This window comes from Nothoprocta perdicaria, unplaced genomic scaffold (assembly GCF_003342845.1).
Source record: "Nothoprocta perdicaria isolate Ctin4 unplaced genomic scaffold, notPer1 scaffold_11, whole genome shotgun sequence".
Lineage (NCBI taxonomy): Eukaryota > Metazoa > Chordata > Aves > Tinamiformes > Tinamidae > Nothoprocta > Nothoprocta perdicaria.
The window spans coordinates 3,772,054-3,795,761 of NW_020454205.1; the positions used below are offsets into that span (position 1 = coordinate 3,772,054).

The 23,708-nt window shown below is 43.6% G+C and overlaps 1 protein-coding gene across 1 annotated transcript; it reads left to right on the top strand.

The window, feature by feature from the left end:
- The first annotated feature begins 192 nt into the window (after window positions 1-192).
- Window positions 193-20,345, top strand: INO80D (INO80 complex subunit D). Its single transcript, XM_026048125.1, has 10 exons — window positions 193-271; window positions 388-634; window positions 5,093-5,856; window positions 8,720-8,828; window positions 12,400-12,624; window positions 14,540-14,649; window positions 16,538-16,671; window positions 17,415-17,632; window positions 18,054-18,211; window positions 19,177-20,345. The coding sequence occupies exons 2-10, from the start codon at window positions 417-419 to the stop codon at window positions 20,343-20,345; spliced, it is 3,105 nt and encodes a 1,034-aa protein (XP_025903910.1). The 5' UTR covers window positions 193-271; window positions 388-416.
- Window positions 20,346-23,708: the final 3,363 nt, after the last annotated feature.

Here is a 23,708-nt window from a genome sequence, read left to right on the forward strand (position 1 = left end):
CTTGACAGAGAGCAAGTGATGGAATTTGCTGCTTGACCTTTTTCCCCCCATTTCCTCCTGGTGGTTTGCAGTGAGCCGCAGGTGAGGTGGCCGCCTCTGGCCATTTCCTCTAGTGAGCAGTGTGGTCCTGTCCACTCTCTCAACTGACTGACCTTTTCTTTCGTATTTTCCACAGACAATCTGCTTCCTCTTGATTCGTCATCATTCCAGAATACTGGTGTCCTTGGGGCTCTCTCTTAACATTGATATGGTACAGGAGATTTAAAATCAGGTATGGTTTTGGCTCGCTCCTTCCCACCAAAATGAAACGTGCGCTCTAGAACTAAACGTGCTTTATTATTTTTTATTTCCTTGTGTGCTTTATTTTAATATTTTGGTTCTTTTCAGCTGATGTTCGCAAGGAATAGAGTCACGTGATGTATGAAGGCAAACACATACACTTCTCTGAGGTTGACAATAAGCCCCTGTGCTCGTATAGCCCCAAACTGTGCAAGCAGCGGCGACTCAACGGCTACGCCTTCTGTATCAGACACGTTCTGGAGGACAAGACTGCCCCCTTCAAGCAATGTGAATATGTGGCCAAGTACAACAGCCAGCGCTGCACCAACCCCATCCCCAAATCTGAGGACCGAAGGTGAGTTGTGGTGGTACCCCTGGAAGGAGGGAGGTGGTTGGGACACTGGCCTGCGTTTCCCTCTGCAGTGAGGAACGAGCTGGCCCGAGTGGGCTGGGTTCCAGGATGTTTCTTTGAGGGTTTTGTTTTAAGATTAATCAGCTGTGTTTTGTTTTCCGGGGGAGTTGGGTACCCCGAAAGGAGGCAGCAGCTCGCTCTCAGGGAGCTTTTCACGAGTTCCTTGCTTTTCTGCAGCGCTCTGTAACCTGTGGATCAAACCTGCTGCAGGTACCTGCTGCTCCGTTAGTTTTCCCTGTCCCTCGTCGTGCTGCCCCTCCACATGCCTGCCTGCTGGGCCAGCTGTGCCAAAGGGGCATTTCTGTCTACATCTGCAGGCCACACGGTTGGAAGCGCCTTCCCTCCGAGCTCGGGGAGCAGTGGCACGTAGGGATGGAGCTGGAGTTTCAATGCAGTGGTTTTGCTGGTGTATCGCTGGAATAAAGTAAATATTACTGGGCAGCAGATCAGCCAGCTAGGAAGGTGCTGTTGCCTTCCTTTCTTCTTTGCTGCTGCCTCTCCCCACCTCTTCCCTGCCCAAATGAAGATGCCTGAGGTGGCTGGGTTATTAAATGCGTCGTAAGAGATTGTACTTGAAGCCTTTGGAGAGCTGGGAATTCAAACCAGATTTTCTCAATTCCAGCCCGTGCCGTGACCGCGGGGTGGTTCTTCCTTGCTCTGGAAGGCCGTGTGAGCACCGGCTGCATTGGTGCTGGGGTGATAGAGCAGAATTTGGCTGATCCTGCCTGCCAGGCATATCTAACTTTAATTTCTCAGGGTCACCACTCGGTTTTGTCCGCAGTGCCGTGTTTGATTAATGTGTTTAACTGCGTGCGGCTTGTTCTGCTACAAACCATAACTTCTTTTCCAACCTAAAATATAAACAGAGTGTGCCCCCCAAAGAATCAAACCCCTCTGCACTGACCTTTCACATTATTAGCTGCCATCCACTAACCTTTCACATTATTAGCAGCGTTCCCACTGTGCCCTACATCTAACTTCCTTCTCGGCTCGCAGCTCCCTCCCTCGTCTGAAACAACAGTTGGACTGTGCTCCAAATTAACTTGCACTTCACCTGCCATTGCAGCCGAGGAGACTGATGAAGTGAGGAGAAGAACACGAATGTTTGTCAAAAGCTGCAGGGCAAATGCTCAAATGGCACGAGATGAATAACTTGAAGCCGTAGTTTGACAGTCAGTGGCTGTTCCTCGCTGCGGTGTGAGAACAGAAATAAGCTAGCAAGAAATGATCACAGAAATTGGTGGAGCAAATGATGTGCTGTAATTTCTGATGCAGGTGCTGGCTGAGGCGGAGTTGCTGGTTACACAGTGGTCATAATTAAATACAGTAGAGATAATGATACTTAATGACATTGCTTAGATCTCACGTGTTTCCATAGAATCTGATATTTTTCTTTACACCTTGAATTGAGTTCACACTTTAACTTGAGAAAAAATCAAACTGGATATACTGAAGTGTGGTCATGACATCTGCTGTATGTTATATTAGAATAATTCGGCTGCGCGTTGGGTGTCGCATTACACCCCTTGGAGGGGACAGCAGGTGTCTGAAGGAGAGAATAAACTTTTAATTTCAAATTAGAGGACGTGATAGTTTGAAAGAATAATTTAAAAGCCTGCCTCAGGAGAGAGCTTAGTTTTAACAATAACATTGAATGAATGCTGGTGATGAGCCCTCTGCCTGCTCTGAACATTTTGTTGTTTTGTTTTGGCACCCAAGCCTGTATCTGTTTCTTAAGAGGCTTTTTTTTCACACTCACTTCAATACAAAGATGTTTGCTATGTCTCATGTCTTCACTTGTAGCTCTCAATTTTCTGTGAGCAAAGTTGCCATCAGATGGTCATTTGAGGCATGTCGGTTTAGGCATGTGACTCTATGTGATCAGAAGCAGGCTGTGTGACAGCCCTCTCCTAAATACTTCTGGAGATTATGGAAAAATAAAATGTCTTAACAGGCTATACACGTTATCTGCCCAAGGCCTCGTAATCTGTCCATGGATAATTAAAAAAAAAATCCATTGACTCCCTACAAATGATGGGATGCCATCAGCCACAAAACTGGTTAATATGCTGTTATGTTATTAAATTTCTTATTAACCATTAACAATCTTCAAATTAATATTTTAATAGCTCGTAGCTTCATTACGTTATCTGAAGTGTAGTGTCTCTATTCACTGTTGTGCTTTTTAAAGAATATAGGCTGGATAGAGATGTGGCCTTCCTCTTCACTGAGTCTTCTGATTCTTTCTTGTCCAAATACACAAATAGATAATGAAGTTTAATTCAGTTTTTAATGATGCTGTTGTTATAATCGAGCTAGATTATACACCATTTTACTGCTTCTCTTTCCAGTTTGCAAATCCTATGCTGATACACAGGACACTCTCTGGTTTAATTAGATCTTCCTCTACATAAGTGTCAGAACTCAACACTAGCTGTGAAGCAGAGCTTAGGTGTAGGTGGGAAGCCTCATCTTGCCCTGCTGGTGATGTGGAAAATTGTCCAGCTGAAGCTTTTGGATCCCATCAGCTCAGAGCCGCGTGAAAGGGCCTGGGCTATTCCAGTCGGGAAGCTGTTTAATCTCTCTTTTATGGAGCATAAGCTACTAATGTCCTCCCGTGCGTTGCCTCCGCTCCCGAGAGCCTCTTGCTTCCAGCAGAGGCAGCTGGTGTCTGCACCAGGGTCTGCAGCACCAGGGTCACCAGGACCAGCCAAAGAGCCCCAGTGCAACCTCAAGCCCTGGGAGATGTGGGGCACGGGGGGCAGCAGGAGGCTGGCAAGGCTGAGCTTGGGTTGGTAATTCCCTACACGGAGAAGGCTCAAGTGCTTTTCCTGGGATCTTCTTGCTCCTCCTCATCTAGTGCCGGGGTGCTTCCAGCCTCCTCTGTGTTGGCGGGCAGGAGTCAATATTCAGAGCATAGGTTTGTCTGCAGTGATCCGTGTTTCCACTGTATTGTAGCCTGGCATCCATGGATTTGCATCCAGAGGTGCTGCCCGTGTGAGATATCGTTAGTGTTCAGTGTTGCAATCCTGCCACTCTTAAGAGCCAAAGGAAAAAACAAACATGATTATGTTCAAGTTTTGTATGTTTGCTTTTTCATTCGGTCATACTAAAAGCTCTGTTCTAACCGATGTCGGTCTTATTTTATCAGAATTAGTAATGTGCTTAATTTGAATTATTCAATTAGTCGTATTGACTTTCATGGAAGCTTTCTTGAGCCCTGGTTATAATGTTTAATTTTTAAAAACGTGTCTCTCAGTATGTATGTGTGTTAAGGAATACCTTCATGGGTATAGCCCTACCAAGGAATAATTCCCTGCTTCTTGATGTAGATGTCACCCTCTCCTCAAATCCCTGCCTTCATTTCTAAGCTTCAGGCCTGTGATTCTGCAAGGCACAAGTCTCATGGCTGGAAGGATGATGCAGAGGCAGGAGAGTCTGCCTATATGAAATCAGGAAAAGGAGTAGATCATATAGTTCTGTCACCTGCTTGCTTTATTCAACCAAGATTAATTGCTTGCCTTTAAATACATTATCTGGATCTCAAGTTGTCACTCCTTTTATCTCCCTTTATGCTTTTAATTTGCAAGACACACTTTCTGTGATTTCTCTTTCTGTTCTTACTAGCATGATTTAAAAGCTTTTTCTTTATTATTATTATTTTAGAAGAGTTTGAAATGTGTTTTTGCGACTTGCTTGTGTGCATCTAACATTGTGTAAAAGCTTTATAGCAGCAGGGAATTTCCTTTAAACTAGATTTTTATATGACGGCTATTCAGCTCATCTTTTGGATATGATATGTTAAGCAATTAGAACTTAACATTTAAGCTGCTTGCTCATCAAAGGCCAGCAGTGGCCCTTCTCAGCAGGTATCTCTATAGCGAGATTGTCCCTATAAGAATCTCCTTCCAACAGGTCGTGTTAAGAAGGTGCTTTGTGGGAAATGTTAACTGTTTCCAGCCAAGGGAAAGGAGGAGGTTGTCAGTGTATTTTTCCTTCGGGAGCTTTTGAAATGGTTCTGTATGATCAGCGTTAATGGCTTGAGTTCCTGTGCTTCGTGAGTCAGGTGGTCCCGTTTGTTTTGTTTCCTTTGTTTTGTGAATATTTATCCTGTTCGTAAATATTTTGAACGGCAGCGCGTGAATTTCCTATGAGTAACGTGTGAGGAGTTTTATGTCTGGAGATTGCAAATTGTGAATGTTTCTGCTTTCTGTTAGAGCCTGGGAACACAATGATTACCTGTTGTATTAGATCATGTCCTCTTTTTATAAAACCTCTTGTGTTTTGATCTAATTTCTAGTGATATGGTCGCATGTAGGTTTCCCTTTTGTGATACCCATTTTCTGCAGACTCCTGCTTACAAGAACTGACTTAAGAACCTACTGTTCTTACTTTTCAAAGGTACTGCAACAGCCACCTGCAGGTACTTGGCTTCATCCCGAAAAAGGAGAGGAAGAAGAAGAATGATCCCATAGAGGAGGTAAAGGTGAGGCACCAGATGGATGCTATGGCCTTCAGTCTGACCGTGCCCACGCTGGCCTTGAAGATGCCCAATGGACTGGACGGGATGTCCCTCTCCCCGCCGGGGGCCAGGCTTCCTCTCCACTACCTGGAGGCAGATTTAGAAGACCCCTTTGCTTTCAACGAGGAGGATGACGACCTAAAGAAAGGGGCAACGGTGAGGAAAAAGTTGCAGAGCAAGTTGGCTCAAAACCGGCAGCGCCAGAGAGAGACAGAGATTTTAAAAGTTCGCCAAGAGCACTTTAGCCCCCTTCCTGCACCTTTGCAGCAGCAGCAGCCCCTGCAGCAGCAGCAGCAGCAGCAGCACTCCCATCTGCCTCCCTCATCAGCTTCGCTAAAGCCGGCAGGGCTACCGCAGGGCATCGTCTGCAAGTCACCTCAACCTCCCAACACCAGCCTACCAATGCAGGGAGTGGCGCCCACCACACACACTATAGCACAAGCCAGGCAGTTGTCTAGCAAGAGACCTCTGCCTCTCCTGCCACCCGCCAGGGCTCCTGTCACGGACCCGCCGAGGACGGACCGGGTCCTCATGAAAGCCACAGCCTTCTCTCCGCACTCGTCCTGCATGAGCCGGCTACAGAGACTGGTGAAACTGTGCACTCGAAAACAGCAGCTGGACACTGATCTGTTTCCACACTTAGGTGGGTAGATGGCAAACGCGCTGCCTGTCCCCGCTCCTTTCGTTGCTTCCTTTCAGGACAGGGAGATAGGATCTTACTCGTCCTCTCCTGCATGGCTCTTTCCAGCTAACCGCAGACTGGGTAACTGCTGCTTTCTTTATCCCTCTTCTCTATCAAAGGCAGGCCTAGATCCACCACGCAGTGATATATAGTGTTTTTTGTTGCATATTCATCTTAACGTGTTGCTGACCATTTGAGAAGTCAGACTCGAGTGGTGGAAACGCTGCTCGTGTGACGCACGCGTCGTACAGAAGGTTTGTCACCCGCGTGGTAAAGACACCATCACCCGCACCCATGAGAGCGGGCAAGGCTAGACTGGGTATCTAGTAGATGACAAGTGTGGATTGCAAAGTGAGTCCAAGCTGAAATGGGAGATTTGGCTCGTCATTCTGTGCTTATCCACACTGCCAGGTGACTTGATTAGGAAGTTTGGAAAAGGAAGATTTTTCCAGGGTGGGTCTGTCCATGTACAGACAGAGTGAGCAAAAGAATGGCACTCAGTGTCATTACATAAATTAATTAGAGAGGCAGAGCCTTGTCCACATATCAGTCCAGAAACAGCTTCCTCCTTCCTTACTATTTAGAAACTATAATAATCAATTATTGCTACTCAAGCAATAAATATGGTAGGTAAATAAATACTACTGACCCTATGGCTTATTTGTCTAATTACAAATATATTCTTAGAAACGTACGTGTCTTGTTCCTCACATATTCCAGATCTGTCTTATTTTTCTGCTTAGTTTTAGATTTTAATTTTCCAGCAGGCAGAATGCTGAGCAGAAAGTTAGGGGAACAGAAGGCAGCATGGTGTGTTAGGACAGGAATGCTGGGTTTTAATTTCTTCTTTTTTAGGAGACCTCAAATAAATCTGGAAGTTCTTAGCACACCATCTTATTTAATCACAGGCATCTGTAATTTTTGTTATTTCAATTAATTCTTTTTTCAAATGTGCTATTAAAATGTGCCCTTTGGCACTCGGGGTAATTTGACTGTTTGTTCAGAAGATAATTAGCATCCCACAGCACATCTCAGAAGGACATGGTTCTGCCAAAATCCTCTTTGGGCCTATATATCATGCAGTTTTTCTAAGGAATTGCAACTCCAGAGTGACTCTCCGAGTGTCACAGACCCAAATAGGTTAGAAAGTGACCTGCCTTTTGAGAGGTCACTTCCTTTGTTGAATCTTTTATATTCTCAGGTGGTGCGTGCTCTGAATAGTAAATGTTTCCCAAAGTTGGCATAGCTGAGAAAAATGACTAGACCTATTAATGTACAATTATACGAATACTAGAATATATTTTAAAAGGATTGTATGCACTTAGAATATTTTATAATTAGCATATTAGCAGCATTCACTTAATAATTATGTCAGAAATTGTTTATATATGATATATGATATATGTAGAAAGTGTTATTTATTCATAACGTGGCTTAACATTAAAGCCTTGTTATGCTGGTTGAGAAAAATTTAGGATTTCTGTTTCTACAGTAGAGTAGTACTAGAGAGAACTTCACAGAATCTTGAAAAAGACACTCTCAGTTTTAAGCTGTGTAATACCGTATTCATGGAACTGCAGTCTTCAGTGTGAGTAGAAATGAATCTAGATTCATTTTATTTTTTTTATTTCTCCCGTGCCCATTTGAAGAGAACCTCCCACCCCAACTTTGGTCTTTATTGTATGAACATCTTTATCCAATGGTTAAGTTATTTTTTCTTTCCATTATAGAAGTGGGGACAGTGAAAAATATTTAAGTAGAAAGTGTATTTTTGGCATTTTATCAAATGACTTGTGCATTTGAACTAAATTAACGTACCTTAAAGCTATGTACTAAGAATTGTATTTTCAGATTGTTAATGCTACTCATGGAGAACAGGATTTCTGATGGTCCTTAGTGTTTTAAGTGTTATTCCTAAATCATGTAGTGTCCCTAATAACTGTATTCCAAATTAATGTTTGTTTCTAATCTTTAAAGGTAAGGAGAGGAGGGAAAAAAAAAAAAAAAAGCCTATAAATGTGGCTGCATTTGGGTTTTCCCCTTGCACAGGAATGGGAAGAGCACCCCTGGAGTGGGAGGGAGAGTAGGAAGAGCTGCAGAGAATGAAACCTTTGCTGAAATGTTCCACCTGAGAGCTTCTTGGACCCGCTTTCTAGCTGTCCTGTTTAGTCTGAATATCTGAGGCAGCTGATTCTACTGTGCTGTTATTAAGGAAGAGCTTAATTGCTTAATGCAAGCACTTGACTGCTTGCATCTCTCTTCTTAGTGCTCTTCTCATGCTAGTTTATGCATTTGACCACCAATTATAAAGATAGAGCAGAGTGATATCCTGTGTAGCTGCATAACTATCTCTGTCCATGCTGCTCTGTCTTATGGTTTTCCTATTCTCCATGTGTTTGGCAGCAGGAGCACAGGGGTTATAATGTGAACAAAAATGAAAGTGGAATTATGTGACCTATTTAGATCATATAGTGTTAAAAATTACCAGGCAGTCAGCTCTTCATGGCAGGGACCTCTCTCTTACCTCATCTTTAAAGCCTTCGTATTTTCTGTAGGTAAGAAAGATGATGGTTTTCCTTTCATTGATTATGGATAAAGAGGCCAATGAAAATGTTAAAAAGGAAAACAGAGGAAAAAAGAAAAAAAGGGCAGTGCAGACTATTTGCACACAATAAGGAAACTATTACCATAACTTTTCCTGAGTAAGTGAGAGTGTTAAAGGATTTAATCAAACATAATTATGCTTGCAACTACACCACACAGGCTTAGATCTATGTGAGATGAATAGACTTTCATCCAGCTTTCGTGTTTTCCATTCCCTCAGGGCTGGACTGGTCTGAAGACAGTGGAGAAGAGTTGGAGGATTCGGAGCAAACCTCCCCTTACCAGATTGCGTGGTCTATCCGAGAGACCCTCGGCTACGAAAGACACGAGTGAGTACAATTCTTTAGTGTTTGCACAGGATTTGATGCCATAAATCATTTAAATGCAGGCTTTGCTTCAAGTGGAGTCAGTGGAAATGAAGCACTTGTTTAAGCACTTTATTGAAACGAAAGATTGTTTGAGCTCCTTTGTCTGTAGGAGCTCTGAGGCAGCTTTCTGCCTTCTGTCCCAGCTTCCTCCTAACGTGGAGGCCTTTGTCAGAAGGATGCATCAGGAAAGAATTTAAGCTTCTTTGCCTAAATTTGAGCTTAGTGGGATTCGTTCATGAACTTGGTACCTAGCTGGATAGTGAGTGATACTTCCTGAATGGGAAAGAAATGAAGGGAGTTGCTCTTGTCATTCTTTACTACCCTTTGTGAGTAAGCTCATTAGTAACCTTACTGCCTTTTATTCCTTAATCTTTATGATAAATCTGCTGGATGTTTGTTTTAATGCGTGCCTTTCTTTTTCTTTAAGACTGTGGTATTTCTTTTAACTCTTCTTAGTTATTAAATAAATAAGCCTTCTTAGCTACTGAGTGTTGACCTCTGTCAGAAGTTGGGAGCACTGGAGTGAAGTGTTCAGGTTGAAGGGGATGGACACAGGGGTATCTGCTGCTGGTGCAGAAAGGCTTGCAGCCTCTGTCTGTGTATATGCACATGTCTGTATAGATGTGTATAAACACATAGAGATATCTGGTATCAGTGTGTATATATATATAAAAATATACACATCAACACACACACATATATATAAATTTATATATACTGATAAGCCATTAATCTGTGAACTCACATCTGGGTGTGTTAATATGTGTCCATATTAATGTAAATGTTAAGATACAAAGCACAGTATTTCAACAACCTCGAAGTTTAAGCCACAAGAAAAGATGTCGAGGCATGTTTATCATAAAGGGAAGTTTTGGGGTCTCAGTAAGGTTTGCTTGTGGTTTCTTTCACTCTGCAACTAGACTTTTTGATACTACAGAAAGGCTCGTATTTGCATAATCTTTAAATACCACAGAATAACAAATTGAAATTCTGAAACTTGCCAGAACTTCCCATCTTTAAAGGTTGTCTACAATATCTGAAAGACTTCAGTAAATCAAAGCTTAGTGGTAACATGCAAACATTTACTTTCCTTTTTAAAAGGGTGTTTGTTTTTGTCAGCTTTGAAAGACCATTGTTTTTAGGCAGTCAGTCAGAGTAGTGAACTTTCATGAACATTGGTTTAACTTAAAAGATAACTTTTAAGCAAAATGTTTTGGCAGAGTAGAGAGAATTGCTCTTTCTTCTGCACGTGATAGGAAAATGTGAAGAAGTCTTTAGTACATCTTTAAAATAGCACATAATTCTGAAAGCAGATGATATGCCTATGAAATAACTTCCCTTGCACTCTTCTCTCCTTGACATTTGATCTGGTTCTTCCATAGATCCCCATCTCTTTGTCAAGTTCTAAAGGTCACCTCTGGGTGCTGTGTCTTCTGTTTGCTTTAACTTTCTTTGAATTCTTCCTTCTCTTTTCACATATTGAGAGAAAATACTACCCTGCTTTGACATTTTCTTTTCCATTCTAACATTTCATGCACTTCAGTTAGATGCAGTGTTCCCTGATTGTGATGGATACATTTTTGTATGGCACTGGCAGATCTTATGTTTCCATCCCTCTGCCTACCCTTAACTCTTTAGCCTTCTACCTCCCTTGCCTTAAGAAAAATTAAAAAGGAAGATATTATTGTCTTAGGTCTCTCTGAGTAAATATGTTTGGATGATCTTGATGGCCTGATGTTAGTTTGTAGCTCTTTGTAAAAAGAAATCAGTAAATCTACAAATTTGTTTAAGTAACTCGCCCTAAATTGGGTAACAAAATATCTAATACAGCTGAGCCCATCCATTTGTGTGTCTATATATACATCCACTTCTTTTCCATTAATGTATTTTATATATACGCTTTTCTAATCAGGCAGTTTGTTCAAGTAGGCATTTTTCTTAAGTGATCTGAGAAATACATTTTCTTTTCATCTTCACAGTGCAAATATTTTGAGCATTAAATATGTTAACTACTTCTAGCATGTTGCGATTTCTGCTTATCGTTTAATTGTGGAGGTTAATTACGTGCAGTTTGTGCTTCTTGCTGATCATCTCTGATCTGTTTTAACAGACAAAATACATAGATGTGGTTGACTTTCTGTAAAACTTGATGAAAAGGTGCCTCTGTGCCCAGACACTGTTTGCTCACGGGGAGTTTTTGTGGGCAGTCTTGGAGGAGATGGGTGCCTCTTGGGAATAACCTCTTTGATTTAGCCAGAATGTAAATGGAATAAGATTTTCCAGAAAGGAAAGTAGGCATTAGCTGGAATTTTACTAGTAATTTTAGTAGATAGCATTGGAATTGCCATTTGGGGATAGGTGTCACGTTGAGGTCTTGCAGAGGACTGTTTAGTGGCCTGATAGACCTGTGTTTTTACCAAATCCCAGTGATGTTTCACTGTTTCAGGATTTCTGCTTTATTTTTTGAACATCTTGACATGCTTTTGATGGTCTTGATTTGTTTGGGATGAGCAGAGGGATGGGAAAAAGCTTTCATAAGTAAATAGAGAATCTGATCAGCCCTTCCTCTGGTTATGGCTTCAGGCTGGTCTCCTCCTTCCCTCGGTTCTTTTCCTTGTGCTATAACTGAGCTTCAGCTCCATTACTGTTTTTAGTATGAGAAAATCTCCTTACAAAATAATTACTGGTAATTTAGAAAGAAAAGGGGGAATTTATCCCTCAGAAAAAAATCAGTGCCATGATGGGAACTGGACTGGTGTTGCCTCCTTCACCAGTTTTGCTGTTGACTGCCTTGAAATGGGGTTTCAATCCAGACTTATTGACTGTAAGAGTTGTGGGGTCATGTTTGCCCAGTAAAATTTATGGGATACATTCTGGTCCCATTATTAAAGTTGTAAGCATTTCATTGGTATAAATATGAGACTTAATATATATATATATATAAATAAAATAAATAGATATAACTAGGGAGCGCAAGAGAGTGCAGGGCTTGGAGCCAGGTGTGTGAGGGTGCATTTTGGTTTAGGAAGGAGGCACTGCCTGGCAAGGCCAGAGGAACCAGGAAAGGTCACTGGTTTTTGGTACTTGTAACAATTTGACCATTTTCTCCAGTGTGACCTTTTTTCAGTAAATTTCCACTGCATAGTCCCCCACTCCTGTCCTCTCCACTAATTGCACTTTGATTTAAGAGTTTGCCTCATTTGCCGAGACATTTACAGTAAATAAAGGTTAACAGTATAGATTTTTTTTTTTTTGAGCAGCAGGCTGCAGACATTTAAATATGTCAAGCCCAATGATAAATTGATGTAATCTCTAATAATGACATACTAAGAAGGGTAAGTACCTTGAGGAGTTCAAAAGGGATCCTGCTCATACAACTTGGGAAGCACCGGAGCATCCCTGCCCGATTTCAGCCTTTGGATCTTTGTGGGGCTGGGCAATGGGTGCCACCTGCATGATCATATCAAAATGCCAAAGTAGCCTCCTTAGAGAAAGAAATAAAGCCCATCTGTGCTTCATTTCCCTCCTTCAGGTCCGACGACGACAATGCAGACGACAGGAGTTCCAGGGTGACCAGACTTTGCACTTACTTTCAGCAAAAATACAAGCACCTGTGCCGCCTGGAGCGGGCAGAATCCCGTCAGAAGAAGTGCCGGCACGCGCTGCGGAAAGCGCTGCTGCAGGCGGCCAGCCGGGAGCCGGAGCGCGCGGGGCAGCTCCTCCAGGAGCTCCGACGGGCCGCGTGCGCCCGCGCCAGGTGAGACCGCTCTGTGCATCCGCCACGGTGCGCACAGGATGGGGATGCGAGGCGGCAGTCCCGCAGGGAGAATCCTGGACGCTGGCATGGGTGTCCGCAGAGCCACCGTGGTGTGTCAGTGCCTGCCGGGAGGGCACCATAAATACAGTGTGCCGTGTTTTCCATGAAGACAGGCGTTTTTCACACTGTTGAATGTGGCAAAACAGGGATTACCTGTTCAGCAGTACCCGGGCCTCATTTCATAGAAGCCATATGAATGATGAGTTTGTGTCCCATTGCAATTAATTTTTCATAATTAATCTATGTGTTGTGTCCGACTTCCAATGCCAGGCGCTAAAGTCCTGTTCCTTAAAAAATGTGTGGCCTGGCCTGCAATTCTCCACTGCAATTCAGGCTTCTGTTTTCCGAAAACTCTAAAAAAGAAGGGGAAAAAGTCTGTACCTCCTCTTAGTTCTCTCCCAGCTAATCAAACTTACGCTTTTTGTTAGATTTAACTCAATCTAACATGAAAAGAAACTCAGCAAGAGAATAAATTCCTTCCAACAGCTCTGAAGGTTACCTTCTGTGGGAATTCTTTCCAGATAATGTCAACATCCCGCCAGCTCTTGACATACTGAGCATTGGCTGATTCATATTTATAAGGACGCAGAGCAAGTCCAGGCCCTGGCGTTATGTCTGGGATACCAAGAGCAGCTTCCTTCTGCTGTTCTAGTTTTGCTTTACAGCACGTGTGACCTTGGGAGAAGAGGAGGACCGGGAAGGCTGGAACAGGGGGTGCAAATTTAGTCTGTTTCTGGGGTGCTTTTGTTGCTGACATTCGAAGGGCAGTAGAGTGATGTTGAAAGAGCTGCCTAGATGTGCTTAGAAGAGCTACGTTACTAGTTTATCCAAATGCACAAAAGTCTCCATACTGAAACTACAGCAAAAGCCTTGCCCGAATTAGTAAGCTCTTGCTGGGTTTTTCATTATTAGGGATTTTATGTGCAAAAGGATTAAATTGTTCTGGGTAGACCTGCAAAGCCGGGTAGGCCTGTCGCCACTACCCTGCTTAAGTTTAAGCATGGTCTTTTGAGTTCCAAAGCGTATCATGGGGCAACATTACTAACCAAAACTTTGCTCAGCCAAAGTGCAGTTGATGACAGTAATGGCAGAAGGAAAACAGAAAGCTTTTTGCCAACCTAGAAAGCAAGATGAGGTGACACTGAGCCCCGGGATCGCCAGCCTTGTCTACGCCAAGGTGACGGATGCCTCGAGCGCAGGCCGTGCCGCCCGGCGAGCTCTGCGGTGCTTGCAGTGCTCATCCCCGCTGCTGCCTCGCCGCCTGCTTGCCGCTCAGGCTCCGGGCACGTGCTGGTGGATGGCGCTGCAGCACGGTGCCCACGAGGAGCTCTTGGCCACGTGGGGCACCACGCTCAGGCTCTGCCGCGCCAGAGCTGGTTTGTCTGAGCACGGGCTTGCATGTCAGCTCTGCGGGTGCTCGGCATGTCTTGGTTTAGGACAGGCTTGGGAATGCACTTGGCAGCCCGCGTAGGCAGACCCCATGCATCCTGTTCTAAAGGATGGCCTTATTTTAAGGACCACCTGTGAGGACCCTTAACCGCTGAACTCTTTCAGGGGGACATAAAGGTTACGTGGTAGTAACACACAGCACCTCTCATTACAGCTAAGGCCCTGTTATGTTAGATGCTGGAATAAAGAGCAATCCTGTTACTGCAGTTGCACCTTCACCTGTCTTTGACAACTCTTCCGTATCCCTGTTTAGAGTGTGCTAATTCTGTGCACCCGTGTAAATCATGACACACACACGTGTGTTAAAATGTTTCATCGTCCAGTGCCACGTTCAGTAGAGTAGTTGTGCTGGATACCTGCTAGAACTGGGATTTTGACTCCGGACTCTTTTATTCTTTTGTTTCAGCACAAGCCAAGCCAAGCCCAGAGATGCGGAACCAACGACGTGCAGTGGGACTTTGAAGGGTGAACAGTGCACTAACAAGGCCCTTCCATTCACCAGGCACTGTTTTCAGCGTATCCTCTTAACTCCCTCTAGGAGCTGCATTCCAGAGTGGAAACACTTGGGTTTTGTGTGTGTGGGGAGGGAGCAGGTTCGTTTTTTTTGCATTGACAGGTGCAGTATTATAGAGGAAAACCTATTTGCTAGCCTCTCGTTATTTATTTTGCTTTTAATTTTGCTATGCAATATGGATGCAGTAGGCAATGGTGATGAGTAGTTTGTCATCTATGAGTAGTTTAGTAGTAGACTATCTATCATTGTCATGGTCTGTGCTTTCGTAAGTTGTAGTTCATGTCCTAGACACCTCTACAAAAATGAGCCCCTCATTCATGGATGACTTGGTGTCTGTCCCATGGCTTTCAAACAGCTCTTAATAGCATCCAATAAAATAGCTACTTGTGAAGGGGAGAGTGTGGGGAAAGGAGTATCACAGGGCTTAGAAAGATGGCTTAGACTGACTTGAAAGATGGAAAACTGGGATTGTGCATCCTTTGAAGGAGCAAAATAGAACTCCCTGAATCCAGCTTCGACATGAGGAAGGATCCCTAGTGCCAGGGATTTCAAGAAAAATTGGAAAAGATGCAGAATCGACGTGTGAAGGTCGCAGCAAGGAGACAGTGCACTAGATACAAGGTTTGAGTTTGAAGGCTGTAGACAGACCAGCCTCCGGCCTGGAATACTTAAGAGTTTTGCAGGCTTTCTGTTTTAGCTGATAGCCTGTTTCCTTGTGTTGGAGCTTTTCTTGTTGACGTTTTAAGTGACTAGTGCTTAACCATTCTAGTTCTTATCAGAGAGCAGCACCTTTTCAGTCTCTTTAGTGTGCAGATGCCTCACGTCTTTGCTGTGGAGGTGAAGGACCTGTGTACTGAATTTCCTGATGAATTGGCTGTTTGATATGTTGCAGGCCTTGCTGAAGCAGTCTGCAGAACAGTTTGAAGCTACTGTGTTGAGTGCACCCTGCGGTGTGCAGATTTGCTTGGTAGTTCATTTGACTCCTGGTTTATTTTTATTTATTTTTAATTCAAGCTTGTCTTTGTATGTACAGCTGAAGTCAAGGATAGTGATTTTGGCAGTCCTGCCCACAGTTCCACCCTCTATACTTCCTTCTCAATGACAATAGTTTCTCCTAATATGAGCTCTTGGTTCTGGGCCATCCATCCAAATCTTTGCCTTCTGCACCTTTCCATTTTCTCAACATGTTGAGGTTATGTGATCTACCTGAGAACGGGTAGATAGAAGAGGAGCTTCTAATGTTGTTTGGAAAAAAAAAAAACCCACCACAGTGAAATATCTGTTTGATTTGCTCTGAGTCTGGAAACATTTTCACTCCTGCAGGTTATTTTTCTGAAGGAAATCTCAGCAAGCTTACGTTTGGATTTACTTGACCTTTCTGTCTGATTGCACATCTCTTTTTTCAGAGGAGCAGGAAGAATCTTGAAACTTCTTTGTCTGTGCTGTAAAGATAAATGCCAAGAATATACCTTAAACGATGGAAGTAAGAAATACTCTTTCTTTAATGTTTCAGTATGGATTGTCATTAGTCTGTGAGGAAATAGTCTTGTTGACTATATTGCTCCAACTGGTACTATTGATCTATTGATTAAGACTCCAGGAAAGGCTTCTTTTTGCTAAGAACTCATTAGTGAAATAGCTGCTTCCATAAAACCATCTCAATATATAACAAAATCATTAGAGATTCTGCATGAATGCAGTTTTTTCACTTTAAAAGTCAGGTTTGAGCCTTACCTAGCTTTGAACTTGAATAACAAAGTTAAGATACTCATTAAAAGTAGCATCCATGGACAGATAGAGTTGAAGACTCTGATCTTTATCAGGCTGATAAATCAAAAGGCGTTTCTCCATCGTTGTCTCGTGTGTTATTCCTGATGTGGAAATACACAGATATCTTATTGAACCGTTCTCAGCAGCTCTTCTCAAGTTGCACAGCCAAGTTTGCAGATGGTCAGCAGTGCTCTGTGCCAGTTTTTGACATCACACATCAGACACCTCTGTGCGAAGAACATGCCAAAAAAATGGTAAGCACAAAGCCCCAGCTGTAATTATTTCTATGGTTTGGGCTGATGAAGAGTTTTACCCTCAGTCTTTCTGTGCCCTCCTGACTGCTAACTAGCAGTTTTGCAAACTGAAGAGTCCATTTCCTTACACTTTTGTTAAGTGGGTAGAACATGCTCAATTAGTATCAAGTATGTTGTAAAAGTCTCTTACATACACTTTATCATGTCTTCAAAAGTACGTGAAAATATGCTTTACTGGAAGAAGAAATCCGGCTCCTCTCCTAAATCAATAAATAGAAAAGCTTTGCAAGTGATCCTATGGTCAGTTTACTTGGGCCCAATCCTGGCCCTTGGGTCTGAATACAGTATGAGTGTGCTATGTTCAAAACAGTGTTTCTCAAATGTTCTTAGTTCATGGGACACAAACTGTTTTCCAGAGGAAGTGTGATGATGCAGTTCTGACTTATTTAGGACTTATTGCTTTTTACTGATTTTCTTTTTTTTTTTTTTTTAAATGACACTGAAGGATCCCATATTTATTATACCTCAGTTTAGTCTATGTGTACTATGCTATTGGGAAAACAAGTTGCAAAGAAGCAACTTAATAAACATATAAATATGCATCTTTGCATGCAAGTTAGCAGGTGGTTTCTCTTGCATTATGCATGGATTTTTGTAGACTTTTGGAACATCTAATAAGAAAAACAAGGAAAGTCGTATTTATTCTTAGTGTGTTCTCTCTGCTACTGTTCTACCTCACACAGGACAATTTCTTGAGAGGGGACAGCTCCCGTAAAGTTCAGCACCAGCAGCAGAGGAAACCCAGGAAAAAAACAAAGCCGCCCGCACTTACCAAAAAACACAAGAAGAAGAGAAGACGAGGCCCCCGGCGGCCCCAGAAACCCATTCCTCCTGCAGTGCCCCAAGGGAACCTCACCATGCCTGCCAGTGTCTCACTGCCCGTAGAGATGTCCCACATACGGTAAGTGGCAGCCCTGCCCCAGGCTGCTCAGCTGCAGCTGCAGCCCTGGGAAGGAGGACTGTAGAAATGTTGCTGTGATGATCAGCTTCTGGGTAGGGAGGTAGGTCAGGGGTGGGAATAGGTTCCATCTGGCTACTTAGAGAAAAGAAAAACTTAGAGGAGTTAATTTTAGATTTGAGCCGTGGTTGAATTTAATGGAGGTTGCTTTTGATGTCCTATCTCACATATTTAATCTTGTGTATTTAATCAGCAGACTAAGTTTAAGCATCTTAAATTTAGCAAAAGCAATTTTTTTCTAGCTGGTACTTAAAAATATCTATATATGTGGTGGGGAAACATCAATGCGGATGGGTATTTGTTCATACATGCCATTTGGAGGAATTAAAGTTGGATGCTGAGGCTAACAGTACTTTCTGTCCAGGAGCCCCTCCACACCAGAGCTGAGTGCAGATGAGCTGCCTGATGATATCGCCAACGAAATCACAGACATTCCACATGACTTGGAATTGAATCAGGAGGACTTCTCTGATGTCCTGCCGCGGCTGCCTGACGACTTGCAGGATTTTGATTTCTTTGAAGGTACCACTTTATTTTATGCTAAAGTGAACACAGACAGTGTGCTGAAGAAGTGAGTATTTCTGAAACGTGCATTTTGAGGGGCTGCTTGCTTTCCCACAGAGGTAATAACTTCTAGACAAGGGAGCATGCATTTACCCTATTGTTTGTGAGGTCTGAAGAAAAGCAGGCTTCAAGAAGACTGGTGTGTAGCTCTCTGCTCACAATTAGCGCTCTGGAAATCCTAATTGGTTTGGTGTTTCAATAATTCATTTTACTTATTTTTTTTTCTGCCTGTTACTGTTGCAGTTTCATCAAGCGTGCCCTCAGTAATGGCATCTTTCTGCCATCGAGTGGGGCTGGAACCACAGTCAATGTTGATATTTTATCAAAGGAGAAGAGTGTGAAATCTTTAAATGCATTTTTTTGAAACTTGCTTTTGATCAGGACTATGCCTGAATTTCTGGATTCTAGAGCTCAGTACCTATCATAGATATCAAAGCTTAGAACAGACCCGAGGTGGGATATGTGATTTGTTTTGTTTTGTTTTCTTTTCTTTTGTTTTATTTTTGTGATCTGACATGACATCAAATTGAATCTGACTCTAAATGAACCTAAGTTATACCGATTGCTGTGTGATAAGTAGAAGGGGCTTTGTAGACTATTGAAATTATTGCAGCACTGAAGGAAGTCTTACTTGAGCATTTTTACTTTAAGTGTGGGAGGCAACTTCTTTTATGTGGAAGAGGAAAAGAGAGAGAGAGAGAGAGAGAGAGAAAGAGAAAATGAGAATTCCTTTGAAGAAGGTGGTTTAGTTTCTAGTTTTTGCTTCCAGGCTCACTTGGTGAAGAGGGAAGAGAGGGAAGTTTTCTCTGTACCATGAGGTATCCCGCCCTGTAGCTCTGCACTGAACTGTTACCTCCGTGTTCGCAGAGCTCCAGTCTGCGCTCGGAAGAGAGCTCTAACTGCTGGTGTCCCTGTTTCTGCAGGTAAAAATGGAGATCTCCTTCCTACCACAGAAGAGGCTGAAGAACTGGAACGGGCCCTGCAGGCTGTAACTTCTCTCGAGTGCCTAAGTACCATTGGCGTACTGACACAGACAGATGGTGTGCCAGTTCAGGAGCTGTCAGATAGAGGGATAGGGGTGTTTTCCACAGGTGCTGGAGCTCCAGGAATGCAGTCCTTGAGTCGAGAGGTTAACACGGATCTGGGGGAGCTGTTGAATGGGCGTATAGTACATGATAATTTCTCCGGTCTGGAGCTGGATGAGAACTTGCTCCGTTCTGCTACCTTGTCCAACCCTCCTACGCCCCTGGCAGGGCAGATCCAGGGGCAATTCTCAGCCCCAGCCAACGTCGGCCTTACTTCTGCCACTCTGATAAGCCAGAGTGGCCTTGGGGAGAGAGCCTTCCCAGGACAGTTTCATGGACTTCACGATGGCAGCCATGCCTCCCAGAGGCCCCACCCTGCCCAGCTGCTGAGCAAGGCAGATGACCTGATCACCTCACGACAGCAATACAGCAGTGACCATTCACACTCCTCGCCCCATGGAAGCCATTACGATAGTGAGCATGTGCCGTCTCCCTACAGTGACCATATCACCTCCCCTCACACCACATCCTTTTCCGGTGATAACCTGGCAGCTACCTTCTCAGCAGAGATGCCCATGATGGCACAGCACTTGCTCCCAACTCAGCTGGATGTGCCACTTAGCGGGGTGGTCAACCCCAGAACTCACTGGGGGAGCCTCCCTGTCAATCTTGGGGACCCCTCTCCGTTTAGCAACCTTCTCGGTGCAGATGGACACCTCCTGTCCACCTCCCTGTCCACACCACCTACCACCTCGCACTCAGAGACCACGCAGCCCGCCTTCGCCACTGTGACCCCCAACAGCTCCAGCGTGCTGCCGGGGTTGCCGCAGACCAGTTTTAGTGGCATGGCTCCTGCCTCCGCGGAACTCATGGCCTCCACCTCCCCCAAGCAGCAGCTCCCGCAGTTCAGCGCGGCCTTCGGCCACCAGCTGAGCTCCCACAGTGGCATCCCCAAGGACCTGCAGCCCAGCCACAGCTCCATAGCTCCTCCCACGGGCTTCGCAGTGACCGGTGCCACCGCTACCAGTACCAATAACGCATCCGCGCCCTTCACCACCTCCAACTGAGCTTGTCTGCCTGGCTCTGTGCAGGTAGATGGGGGACCTCTGTTTTCTACCTTTCCTTTCTTCTTCCTTTTATTTCTTTTCTGTCCTCCCCTCTTCTTCCCCCTCCTCTCCCTCCTTTTTTTTTTTTTTAAGGGGGTTAAGAAGAAACCCCCTGCTTCAGTACTGACCAGGGTTAGCCCTCTGTGAACCTCGCTGTAGCGTTCACATGTGCTTGTTATGCACCGGTGCTCATTTCTTGCAGGCAGGTTCACCGTTCCCCAACAATTCCGTAAGGATACAGCACACTTACTGGATGAATTGATCTTAGTAAGACCGAGAAATGGGAAGATACCTCAGATTACTGATGCATGTTACTGTTTCCTAGGGTTTGGATCAGTGCTTGCCATCCCATTAGCGTCTGGTAGAGAGTTTTCTAACGGGCAGAAGTCTCTTTCTTGATTTTTTTTTTTTTTTATATATATACTTTTTTTTTTTTCCAAAGGTAGCATCTGACATGGAAAACTTGGCTGCACACATTGATTTGAGAATGGTGCATTGAAGTCCTAAATCAAGACCATGGTTCAAATATGAATCTTGACAGTTTCTTAAAATGGTCTCTTGACCTCCTCTGTGTGTGCGTGTGTGTTTGGGGTGCAGGGAGCAGCAGTTCCTTTCCTTACTTTGTTGAAGAAGTGGGAGTTGTCCCCTCCCAGAACTGGTCATTGTTCTTATTGCATGCTGATTTTTATTTTTGATTATGATGGTTTTTAATTCACTGAGCAGCAAGGGGATCAATTGACTGGTTGTCCAGAAAGCTAAAGGCTGATGCGAAGTTAGCCCAGGGAGAAAAGAAAGCAAAACAAGGAGGACTGAAAGAAATCATGGTGTAGTGAAGATTCCTGTGCAGAAATTCCCTCCCTTGCTGAATTACCATGGCCTTGTAGCATTGATGATTTGCCTTTTCAAATGTGGCTTTGTCCAGAACTCCTTGCCTGACAGGCTAACAGGTATTTCCCAGCTGAAACTGGAAGAATTCTCTTGGTACTCTGCCATCCACCCAAGTCTAGGTCAGACCTTTTGGTAAGTTTAACATGGATGCATTTCTCAAATTAAGTCTTGCTACTGAGACTTATTTTTTCCCCTCCACCCCAACTCCCCCCCTTCTTCTCCCTCAGAGCTCTAGAATTTTTGAGACACTTGCGAGTTTTGATGCTCTTTTTTGTGAAGCTGAATGTACGCAAGGAACTAGCAGGTAGCTGTCAGGAGTCATGGCAAACCAAAAGAAAAATCACTGCAGCAAAATAGGGAGATAAGAATTCCTTCGGTCTGCTGGACTATTTTGCTTTCACTGCCTACCTGCTAAAGATCGTTCTTAGACACTGGTAGTAATTTTAGTCCTTAAAGAAAGGAATCCACTACCTTTTATACATTTTATTTTTTTATTCAAGCAGTAACAGCAGCAGAAACCCTGAGGTGTTTACTTGCATCTCTGTCAGGAAGGAAGAAAAGGAATTTGCTTGTGACTTTATAGGGCTCAAATTAGCTACTGTACTCTTAGGATTTTGCCTGTAAAAGTACAGACTGTACTGCTATTTAATGGATATAATCAGTCCCTACTCCTCTTGGTTTGCTTCTAAGATGCGGATGAGAGAGAACGGAAACAAAAACCAAAACATTTCAGTTTCTGACTATTGAAGGCAGATTTCATTCTACCTTACAACATAGAGTCCTACCTGCTCGTGATCTAGTCTACTTCTGAAATTTGAGAGATCCCAAGCACATGTGATAGGGAGGCCTAATAACTTGTCTGAGCAAGGGAACATTGCATTAAGTTTAGTTGCTTTTGGCATTCATTTTGTTAGCTGACAGGCCCACAGTGAAATCTCCCACCCAAACCTCCTTCCATCATGCTAAGGAGCAGAATTCAAGAGGGACAGACCTTGCCTCTGGTCGCTATCATAACAGTTACACTATCCCCTTTTCTTGAAGGATTTGTCCTCCTTAACTATAAAGGAGTATGGATGATGCATATGTCCTGTTCTGAAATTGCAAGTGTACGTGGGTGGAGGAGACAAAAATGATTTTCATGCTTCTGTTGTTATGAAGTCCTTATTTCATACTTGATAAAATAGATCTTAATAATATAAGCCGAATATTCTTAAGTGGTGGTTTAAATATGTTTGTAACATTTAAATGTTTTTAAATCATGTAAAAAAGTTGAAATGAAGCCTAAGAAATCCTGCTTGTGATTGTCCTGCTGATTTGAGGAATGCCCAGTGGTATTGTGAAATGAGGCAAGTCTGACAAGGCGTTTATTTATTTTTGTATTATGTTCCCCATGCTTTGTGGAGGAGACAAATGTTTGATTTGCAAATGATTTTCCTTGTGTCCGTATACTTTGGTCAATGTGTTTTGGATGCCTGGCTGGAAAAGAGTGGACAACTAGTTTACCAAATGGTTAATTCTTTAATCTGCTTGTGTATTCATGTCATTTTAGATTATATTAATTTCTATAAATCGGTTTGGGGACTTTAGTCTTGAGATGGTTCTTGCGCTCATCAGACACCCGTGGAGCTGCAGCTCGTGCAGGGTGTGCTTGCCCCACATCACATTTCTCTTTCTGAGCAAACGGAGCGGGGAGAAGGGGAGAAGCAGAGCGCCAAATTCTGCTTGCTCACATCGGTGTAGGACACAGAGGAGCTCTTGGGTCTTAGGTCACTGTGAATTCATAGGGGTGCAGAACCCAGCCCTAATCTGGTCTCTGAATTAGTCAGGGAATTTTGCAAACTGTTGAAGACATGCAGTCCATAATTTCCATTTGAAATCAATGACTGTTTTGTACTTGCATTGCTTTAAGACAGCGTAAGAAATCAGCTCTCTTCCTCCCACTTAGACCTCAATTTTGTATACTTCTTGATGACTTTTCCCTGAAAAGTGGCTACGTAACATTTTTTTTTTTTCAATGAGCAAACTAAGTTTGCAATAAAGCTGCACTTTTAATAACAAATCTCCATTTGTATGCATGTGAACCAGCAGTCCCTCTGTCCTGTCCGACGCACATCCGAAAGGGGCTGCCGCTCTCGCCTCGTGCTCGTGCATCTCCCGCCCTCTCCCTGCCCCTCTTCTCGTGGTTACAGCCTACCAAGCAGTTACGGGTTTTGATCTTAGGTTTAACCAGGTGGGACGTTTGGGTGGGCTTCTATCCCCGCACAACCTGTTGACTTTGCTGGTCTTCATGTTGAACGTGAGGGATCCGGTTAGGTGTGTCCATCCTCTTCCTCATGGAATATTGCTCAAGATGGTCCTTGAGGCTGCTGCTTACAGGATTCCCAGATCCTCATGGAAAGGTTTCTGCCTATTATCCCCTCATACAGCAATTAGCAC

Excerpts from the sequence above, each read along its gene's own strand:
- INO80D (XM_026048125.1), top strand. The coding sequence starts at position 417 with ATGTATGAAGGCAAACACATACACTTCTCTGAGGTTGACAATAAGCCC. Across the intron at positions 5,857-8,719 it reads TGATCTGTTTCCACACTTAG|GGCTGGACTGGTCTGAAGAC; the intron begins GTGGGTAGATGG and ends CCATTCCCTCAG. Across the intron at positions 17,633-18,053 it reads GTAGAGATGTCCCACATACG|GAGCCCCTCCACACCAGAGC; the intron begins GTAAGTGGCAGC and ends CTTTCTGTCCAG.